A 10333-nucleotide genomic window follows, 5' to 3' on the forward strand; every position below is an offset into this window, starting at 1 on the left:
AAAGAATACAAAACATGATCGCTCACACCAGCCACACGAACATGTCAATGTCACATGAATTTGAAGTCTATTCTGTCATGTATGCAAGACGTTATGTAACAAGGCGGGAAAACTTAGCTCGCAGACCCGTTCAGTTCAGAGCTATTGCACTGTGTTGCATAATGTGTAAATGTTATAAGTATAACCAATTATTATTGTTTTAGTATCGAGTCCAACACACAGGCTTCGATCTTATAAATTCTACCTCATGTATGCAGGATATGATTCCTTACTGTGTATAGAGCTCCGATGCTCATATGTTTGTTATGATTCTATTATATACGCTTTTATATTTTGTATATTCAACTACCCGCCTTCTTCAATGTAGTTTTAGCCAATAAACACAAGCAAGAAGATATTGCTTTATTATCGCCCTTCATCCTGGGACCTCGGCGACGAGAAATGGAATATTATCTCCAATACTAAAACACATCTTTCCCTCTACCTACAGTTAAGAGTGAAGAATTGTCGTATGGGTCATATAACTAAAGCAGACCCAAAATAATGACGAAAAAACGTTGGCGACGCAAGTGACGAACTCGTAGCAGCCAAATGGAGCCTATAGCCTATGCCTAACCTACCTAAGAAGTGGAAGACGACTACCCCCGTCGGACGAAGTCTACCCGAAAACGAAGAATCTCAATTACCTAGATGTTTTCATCACAATCAAACCAGCAACTAAGCAATGCTGTGCCAAGTCAGGAGCGTCAACACAATAAAAATAGGGTTGGTTTAGAGAGTACCTAAAAGTGCGCAAGCAAGGTATGTCTGTGGAAGTGTAGCCTACAAGGTAGAAAAAAATAAGAACTTCCAAATTCCTAGCCTAGCCTAAACTTCTTAGTATCACAGCAAACATGCCGATAGATGTCCAAAGGTTAGACAGCTTTAGCATCGGTGATGATCCTAAATCAGTGGGTACAAGATGGAAAAAGTGGATAGGCAGCTTCCAAATTTATTTAGAAGCATTAGGAAAATAAACGAAAAGCAGCAGAAGGCTTTGTTACTTCATACTGCAGTTTTAGAAGTTCAGGAAGTATTCAATATTTTGAATCTAACAGGTGATTCATTGCAGGACGCAATTGAAGGGCTCACAAATTATTTTGCTCCTCAAGCAAATAAATACTTTGAACGTTATCAGTTCATAGAAGCATCACAGGAAACAGGTGAGACAATAGATTCTTTTGTAACTAGGTTAAAGAAATTAGCTTCAACTTGTGAATTTGGAGATCTAGAAGACAGGTTAATAGAGCAAATTATAGTAAGGAGTAACTCGCAAGAGCTTAGAAAGAAGTTGCTGCAAGAAAAGAAGTTAAACTTGCAAAAGGTTCTGGAAATAGCAAGAGCAATAGAAACTGCTAATTACCAGTCCAATGTCATTGTAGGTAAGACTCACAATAACAGCAGTAGCCAGGTAAATCATATATCCTATAAAAGGAGTTACCAACATGCAAAGAAAGGGCAAACAAATGAAACGAGTAAGCCTAGCCCAGGTATATCCAAGTATAACAAGGGTAAACCTAATGCATACTCAAAGAAAATTCAAAGTCACATAGGGACACAAAAACCTCAAAAGAAATCGTGCTATAGATGTGGTAAACAAGATCATTATAGCAATGATTGGGATAAGTGCCCAGTGTCAGGTCAGACGTGCAACAACTGCATGAAGCGTGGTCATTTAACAAGTCAGTGTAAATTTGCTAAGCAAAAGACCACAAAACAGATCAATAGAACCATAAATTCAAATGGCGGCTCTAGTTCAAATGAAAGTGTACATAAGACCACAGAAGTAGAACAATTTGCATTTCACATTAATTCTGTGAACAAAGATGCACAAGAACGTCTTATGGCTCAAATAGAAATAAATGGGAAACTCACACCCATGCAAATAGACAGCTGCGGATGTGACAATCGTTTCTGACAGAGTAGCACAAACGATACCTAACCTAGTGATAAGACCTTCAGACAAAGGTTTCAAAAGTTATCATGGTACAAACAAAGAAGTAGTTGGTTCATCACAAGTGAAAGTTCAGTACAAAGATCAAGAGATTGGTAAGTTACCATTTACAGCAGTCAAGGGCCAAGGACAGACATTATTAGGATTAGATTGGTAAAGATGCATAAAATTAAATTGGCCTAGTATTCTAAGGGTTACAGGTACAAAACGAACCAGCCGAAGAAATTTCATTAACTAATCTTCTATCAGATTACAGAAGTATTTGAAGACAGAGTAGGAACAGTAAAGAATGCACAAGCAGTCTTAGTTTTAAAGGAGAATGTTACTCCTAGATTTTCTGCTCCAAGACCAGTTCCATATGCATTGAAAACAGCTGTGGAAATTGATATTAGGAGGTTAGAAAGTGAAGGTTCATGGGAAAAGGTAGATTATTCAGATTGGTCTACGCCATTAGTTCCAATTGTTAAGGACAACGGTCAAGTTAGGTTATGTGGAGATTACAAGGTGACATTAAATCCACAATTGCAAGTAGCACAACATCCATTGCCAAATTCTAAAGATATGTTCGCAACTTTGTCAGGATGCTCAGTATTTTCGAAGATAGGTCTTAGACAAACATTTCAACAACTTTCCATGGATGAGAATTCCCAAAAGCTATGTACTGTAAACACACATTTAGGGCTGTATCGTCCAAAAAGACTTCCTTATGGTGTTGCTAGCAGTCCAGCAATATGGCAGCAAACAATGGACAAAATATTTGCAGGTATGTCAGGAGTATTCATTTTCATTGATAATATATTAGTTGCTGGCAAAAGCAAAAAAAGAGCATAGAGAAAGGTTACGTGGAGTTCTAAAGAAACTAAAGGAACACAATATCAAGGTCAACCAGAGTAAATGTATTTTAGAAGTTGACTCTGCAGAGTATTTAGGCTTTATTGTAAATGGTAAAGGTATTCATAAGACTCAAGATAAGGTAAATGCAGTGCCGTCAGCAAAATTACCAGAAAATGTCAAGGAATTGCAATCATTTTTAGGTTTAGTAACATTCCATGGAAGTTTCATTCAAAACTTAGCAACAATTGCTCACCCATTATACAATTTGCTGAACAAAGATGTAAAATGGAATTGGGCAAAGGAATGTCAAAATTCTTTTGAAAAAATCAAAGCAGAAGTGACATCACCCACATTCTTAGTACATTATCAAATGGATTTGCCAGTAAAGTTGGTTTGTGATGCCTCAAACTTAGGATTAGGTGCAGTACTAGCACATGTAATGCCAGATGGTACAGAAAAACCAATAGCTTTTGCCTTTAGAGTATTGAACAAAGCAGAGAGAAATTACTCATAAATAGAAAAGGAAGCGTTAGCACTAGTGTATGGAGTAAAAAAGTTCCATATGTATCTGTATGGAAGGAAAAGGTTCACATTAGTTACAGACCACAAACCATTATTAATGATTTTAGGTCCAAGGGCAAGTTTACCGACGTTAGTAGCTGCAAGACTATAACGTTGGGCAATCATATTAGCGGCATATGATTACAACATAGAATATAGACCAACATCTAAGATGGGTAATGCAGACGCTTTGTCGAGATTGCCTGTAGACTAAGCACCAGAACAACATGAGGAAAGTATTCTTTTGATTTCTGCATATAATTTATTTATTGCAGCTAAGGAAATAGCACAAGGTACAAAGAAAAACCCAGTGCTTTCAAAAGTAGTGCAGAATCTAATAACTGGCAGAAATATTTGTGAAGAAGATGCCAATTGTAAACCATACAAAGTAATTTGGAATAAATTGAGTGTAACACAAGAATCTATTTTCAGAGGATCAAGAGTAGTGATTCCAAATGCATTAAGGAATAGAGTTCTATCAGAAATACATGCAGACCACCAAGGTATTGTCAGATCAAAGTCAATTGCTAGAACTTATGTTTGGTGGCCAGGTGTTGATAGGGACATTGAAAATTTGGTTAAGAAGTGCATGAATTGTGCATTGCAACAGAATAACCCAAAACCAACAAGAATGCACCCATGGGAATTACCCAGATACCCGTGGCAACGTGTACATATAGATTTTGCAGGTCCATTTTTAGGATACTCATATCTGATATTAGTAGATGCATATAGTAAGTGGTCAGAAGTTATACCAATGCAAACAACTTCATCGGTAGCAACTATAAGATCACTCATGCAAATCTTTGCAATGCATGGTTGCCAGAAAGAATAGTGACAGATAATGGCCCACAGGAGTTTAAGGAATTTCTGAATGTAAATGGTATACAACATACATTATCGGCAACTTATCATCCAACCACGAATGGTGAAGCAGAAAGATTTGTTCAAACTTTCAAACATAATATGAAGTGTAGAAAAGCAAACTCTGGTAATGTAGCATCTCACATTGCAAAGTTCCTATTATCCTATAAACAACCGTACATAATACTACGGGTGTAACACCTTATTTGTTGATGGGGAGGAGGATCAGGAATAAGTTAGATCTAATGTATCCAAGCTTGCAGTCAGTTAGAACAGAAAGGTTATGATTAAGTAAAAAAACTTCCCAATGCAAGACATTTCACTCCTTCAGGTTATGTCATGGTAAGGTCATACAATACACCAGAAAAATGGATACAAGGAGAAATTGTCAGGAAGATAGGTAATTTACATTATGATGTTAATGTCGGTGGAAAGATTGTAAAACGTCATGTTGATCACTTGTAGTCATTTAGTACAAATCATACAGAAGTACAGTGGGGCTCAAATCTCATGCGACATGATTCTTTCTGTATCGTCCATATTCTCAGACTCAACGTGATGTTGCCCAGTAGTGCTATTATTTTTCTTGTTTTTTTATTTGTAATGTCATTCATGTCAAAAAGTTTGCGAATTCACAGCTAGCCTTATTTTCCTTATGGTTAAATAGATATGATCCCTTTTATGCATTGGTATACTTCTTAATTTGTGTGATTTGAATTGATTTTTTCATTCTTTTATCTTTACGTTGCTCAGTTCAAGTGTGGTGTGATAAGGTTAGTGGTGCCAGCAATGAAAGCACACTTAACATGCTCCTCGAACTGGTCAACATAACCATGTCTGCAGCATTATGACAGTAGACGTAATAAGCTCAACAGTCATAACAACAATTTCAATGTAGGAATATGAATTAAAACAAGTTTTATTTGAATGTTGAAGATTTCGGCTGTGTTTAAGCTGCCTGTATGTTGGAAAGTGCGTTATAGGCCTAAAAAAATAATCTAAGCCATCTGAGATGTAATCTGTTACTAATGAATTTATTTGTAGAGATTACCTGTTCTTTGATGAATATGAATTACAACCAGTTTTCTTTGAATGTTGAAGTTTCAGGCTGTGTTTAAGCTGCCTGTATGTTGCAAAATGATTTATAGGCCTAGAAAAATAATCTAAGCTTTCTGAGATGTAATCTTTACTAATGTTTTTATTTGTAGAGATTACCTGTTCTTTGAGGAATAAAAGATGATGACGATTTTGGTTATATGGAGAAGATGGCTATTAATCGAAATATCATAAGTATTAATATCAAGGCATATGGAACACTTGTTTTTCAACTGGTTTACAATATTATATATTCTTAAAAGTCCTTCTGTTCGCTTTTGGTGTATAACTTATTCTTTCATAAGGTAACTTGAAGTGCAAGAATGTGTAGATAACCTCATTTGCTTTCTGGTCAGAAATTGTTAATATAGAGATGTGAATGTTAAGTGTAGAGTAAAGAAATCTACACCTAGGCCTAGGAATAATATCTTGGCTTTGACAAATAGGCGAATATTTGCAAGTATGCTATCAGTTTTGAAATATTTAAGAAAGACAACAAATTATGTATGAAAATCCAAATATTCCTTTAACACATATAAAGTTAATGTTTTCAAGATAATTTAATGGTCGCTACTCATTGTAGACCTACTTACATACCAGGTGGTTGTAGTTGCAACAACACTGATACGTCACACATGCGCTCCTCACACGTTGATATCGGTGGGCGCAATCTACTTTTGTATATACATATTTAATTTTTTCAGTGTTGAGGGTAAAAGCAATCAAATATGACTATTTAAAATTTTATATTTGCTTTGGAAGCATTATTAATGTTACGAGAATTTTTTTTTTCTTTTTTTTTTATTTAACATTGAACCGAGGTTTGATGGTGACTTCGTTTTGGTCAAATGCTTCAGCAATGAGTGAACGAAAGTTTTGAAAATGTTTCGTAAGGGTTTTTCTGAAATTTGGCTACACGTGACATTTCCTTACAATTTTTAAATATATGACAGATTTCACTCTTATGAAATATATTATGACCTTAGTGTATGTGATAATCGCGTTTTCGCATTGAAATAAAAGATAAACATGGAGCATGCTAGGTTGCCAGTTAGTGAATTTTGAACGAAATCCTATGGAGTCATGTCGCATGAGATTTGAGCATCACTGTACAAGTTTCAAATACCTCAGACTTAAATAACTCAGATGTGCAAACTGATCACCAAGATGTTCAACCACCAACTGTAAACAGAGAGGAAAATCTTGCAAAAGCTCAGAAAGTAGCGGAGATTTGTAAATGTGAGGAACAGTTGTTTCTTAGTCACAGGTAAAGGGGGAGGAGACTGTCATGTATGCAAGACGTTATGTAACGAGCGCGGGAAAACTAGCTCCGCAGGCACGCTCAGTTCAGAGCTATTGCACTGTGTTGCATAATGCGTAAATGTTATAAGTATTACCAATTATTATTGTGTTAGTATCGAGTCCGACACACAGGCTTCGATCTCATAAATTCTACCTCATGTATGCAGGATATGATTCCTTATTGTGTATAGAGCTCCGATGCTCATATGTTTGTTATGATTCTATTATATACGCTTTTTATATTTTGTATTTTCAACTACCCGCCTTCTTCAATATAGTTTTAGCCAATAAACACAAGCAAGAAGATATTGCTTTATTATCGCCCTTCATCCCGGGACCTCGGCGACGAGAAATGGAATATTATCTCCAATACTAAAACACCATCTTTCCCTCTACCTACAGTTAAGAGTTAAGAATTTTCGTATGGATCATAAAACTGAAGCAGACCCAAAATAATGACGACAAAACATATTCAAGCAAGAAATCAATTGAACGTTCACATTCAATCACGCTCTGAGAGAGAGAGAGAGCGCGCGAAGAAGAACTAAGACGCTTTGATTGGTTCCCAGTTGGGAGAGAGAGAGAAAGGCTTCGATCTGTTGGACAAGGTCAGTTATGAGGCGGGAAATGGCTGTTTGGTGTTTTGTAGACTTCGATAACAGAACTGGCTGTCAGTCAGTGGAAAATGCATTTATCTCTCTCTCTCTCTCTCTCTCTCTCTCTCTCTCTCTTCTCTCTCTCTCGTAAATCAACCAGCCCTGAATAAGGCGCATGAAAAAAAGTTAAGCAATCATTTTAATCCCATAATATGTAATTTCTAAATCTTCGTAATAACAGTTTTACCTTATCCTTGTCTTCTTAAGGGGTGGGACTCTCTCTCTCTCTCTCTCTCTCTCTCTCTCTCTCTCTCTCTCTCTTAAATAAGCCAGCCCTGAAGAAGGCGCGTGAAAATACCCAGCAAGTTAAACCTTGATTTCCATGAGATCTGATTTGGAGGACCCTTCATGAATTTTTATTTTACCCTTTTTCATTGCCTTCTTGAAGAGAGTGAGAGACTGGAGACCTTCTGACCAGAGCCGTTGAGATGTTGCCAGAGGAAAATTGGGTCTCAATTCTCTGCCAAGTTCCCGTTGCGGAGCCGTTTAATGGACGACAAGATAAATAAGGGAAGCCCTTGCAGAGAACGAACCCTTATTGCCGGCGTTTCCATCACTCGGGATTGGTCAGGTTTCCTGCAGGCCGTAGGCTATATACGTTAGACGAGAGTGAGAGAGAAAGTCAAATCAAAATCAAAATAAAAATTCATTTCCATTTTACATTGGTTATTTAATTTTTTTTTTATTTGAGAGAGAGAGAGTCAAGTCAAAATAAATAGAAATAGTTTCCACTTTACAAGTGTTTTTTATTTTTCATTTTCATTCAAGAGAGAGGGAGTGTTAAATGAAACTTTTTTTTTTTTCATTTTGTAATGGTTATTTGATTTTTATTCTTTATTTGAGAGAGAGTGAGTCAAATGGAAATATTTTTTTTCCATTTGATAATGGTTGTTTGATTTATTTATTTTGATTTGAGAGAGAGAGGGGAAGTGGTTCAGGTATCAGAAAGCATAGATTGAAAACGAGAGAAGATACATTGAATTAACTCTGAACTCAATGATAAATTTGATTAAAAAGGGGATTATATTTTGTAAAGAGGGAGAGAGAGAGACTTGAGGTATCAGAAAGCATGGATGGAAAATACATTATATTATATCTGAACTCAATACTAAACTTTATTGGAAAGGGTGTTAATTAAACTTTTTCAAAGAGAGAGAGAGAGAATTGAGGCATCAGAAAGCATAGACGGAAAACGAGAGAAAATACATTATATTAAATCTGAATTCAAGACTAAATTTAATGGGAAAGGGGGTTATATTTTTCCAAAGAGAGAGAGAGAGAGAGTTGAACTATCAGAAAGCATAGATGGAAAACGAGAGAAAATACATTATTTTAAATCTGAATTCAAGACTAAATTTAATTGGAAAGGGGGTTATATTTTTCCAAGGAGAGAGAGAGATGAGGTATCAGAAAGCAGAAATGGAAAACGAGAGAAAATACATATTAATTCTGAATTCAATACTAAACTTAATTGGAAAGGGGATTATATTTTTCCAAAGAGAGAGAGAGAGAGAGATGGTTTAGGTACAAGAAAGGATAGACGGTGAGTTAAGAGAAAAAAATCCGTTATATTCACTCTGAATCCAGCGCTCCATTTAACTCAAATTCAATTTATATTCTCCTTGTATATTCTTCTAACTACATTCGTATACACTTGTCATAATAATATATTCAGCTAATTCTGTACAGATTTCTAAAGGACTTTCTCCATTCTTATCCTATCAATGGTCTCCATACCTATCAACAATGTTATCTGTTACTCTGTCACCTACTTTCTCTTTTAAGTCAACTAGCTCAACCATTATTTTTTATTCACCAATCCTAACAGGCATAGATTCAGCCTCTCCCAAGAACATTGGTTTCAAGTACCATTGTGAGGACCAGAGATTAAGACAGGTAGCTGGGATACTGATGATGTATTTACAGACAAACTGGGTTGACACAGACAGGTGCGGACGGATAAGTAGTACAGTCTCTCACCGCGAACAGAAATGACCATGAGACAATAAATTTGTGTTTTCTTACAGATATACATTTAGATATATTAAGGCGTACAGAAAATGGAATTGCATGTGTTATACATCGGCGGAAAGGCCGCGGAACGCTCTATCGGATGAAAGTAAGAACAACGCGACTTGATGATTGGATACAATGAAAATAGGGAAAAAGCGCTGTCCTTACAAATACTCCGCCCCAAGACAATGATTATGGAGTAATTATTGGATGACAATCTTGGAGGCAGGGGACGACCCCGTGTCCTTGTGACACTTGTTGTGGGGCGTCATCGAGTGTAGAGTCCTTCAATTTTGCTGACTGACAGGACGTCTCCCCTGGCGGTAGCCTGGGGGTTTCTACTGTACGACGGGGCGACCAAGACTGCGAAAGAGAGAGCTGCATTGTGTGTGGTGGTGGAGTGGGACGGGCCGTGGGGATCCCCAGGTGCGGCAGCGGCGTAGGTTGGGCTGAGGAAGTCCCCCGCAGGGCAGCGGCGTCCTGCGGGCAGAGCGGAACCACAGGTGAGCAGCGGCGTCAGCAGGTCAAGTAAACCCACAGGTAATGGCGTCGGCAGGCAGAGGAGGCCCACAGGCGTGTCGGTGGGCCGAGGAGGACTACAGGCGGCGGCGTCGGAAAGGGTGAGCAGGTTCACAGGCGCGACATCGACGTCAGGAAAGCCGAGCGAGCCCCAGGAGCAACGGCAGCGTCGAGGTTTTGAAGAGGCCCACAGGCAGCGACGTCAGGGGCCGAGCAGGCCCACATGTGCGGCAGCGACGTCGGGTGGGTAAAGCACATCCCTGGATGTAGCAGCGGCGTCGGCAGGCAGGGGAGGTCGTCTGGGGACTCGCAGGTGCGGCAATGGCGCCGGGGAAAGAACCGAGGAGGCCCGCAGGTTCGGCGGGTGGAGATATCTGGCGACCCCCGAGTGAGGCAAAGGAGGCCGCGACATCGGATGGATGTTTCTGAACCGCCGCCTGAATTTTGTGTTGGCTGACCAGCACCCAGCTACCCGTCCTCGAAAATAAATGCCAAA

At 38.3% G+C, this 10333-nt stretch overlaps 1 protein-coding gene across 1 annotated transcript in view; it reads left to right on the forward strand.

Annotated features, from left to right (window-relative positions):
• Positions 1 to 893: 893 nt before the first annotated feature.
• LOC135211460 (uncharacterized) overlaps positions 894 to 10333 on the forward strand; it is a 65889-nt gene continuing 56449 nt past the window's right edge. The window contains exons 1-6 of the mRNA XM_064244768.1: positions 894 to 954; positions 1098 to 1940; positions 2253 to 2756; positions 2809 to 3276; positions 3664 to 4122; positions 6479 to 6580. Coding sequence (XP_064100838.1) covers positions 894 to 954; positions 1098 to 1940; positions 2253 to 2756; positions 2809 to 3276; positions 3664 to 4122; positions 6479 to 6580 — 2437 coding nt within the window. The remainder of the gene's footprint in view (positions 955 to 1097; positions 1941 to 2252; positions 2757 to 2808; positions 3277 to 3663; positions 4123 to 6478; positions 6581 to 10333) is intronic.

The sequence above is a fragment of the Macrobrachium nipponense genome, chromosome 4 (genome assembly GCF_015104395.2).
Source record: "Macrobrachium nipponense isolate FS-2020 chromosome 4, ASM1510439v2, whole genome shotgun sequence".
Lineage (NCBI taxonomy): Eukaryota > Metazoa > Arthropoda > Malacostraca > Decapoda > Palaemonidae > Macrobrachium > Macrobrachium nipponense.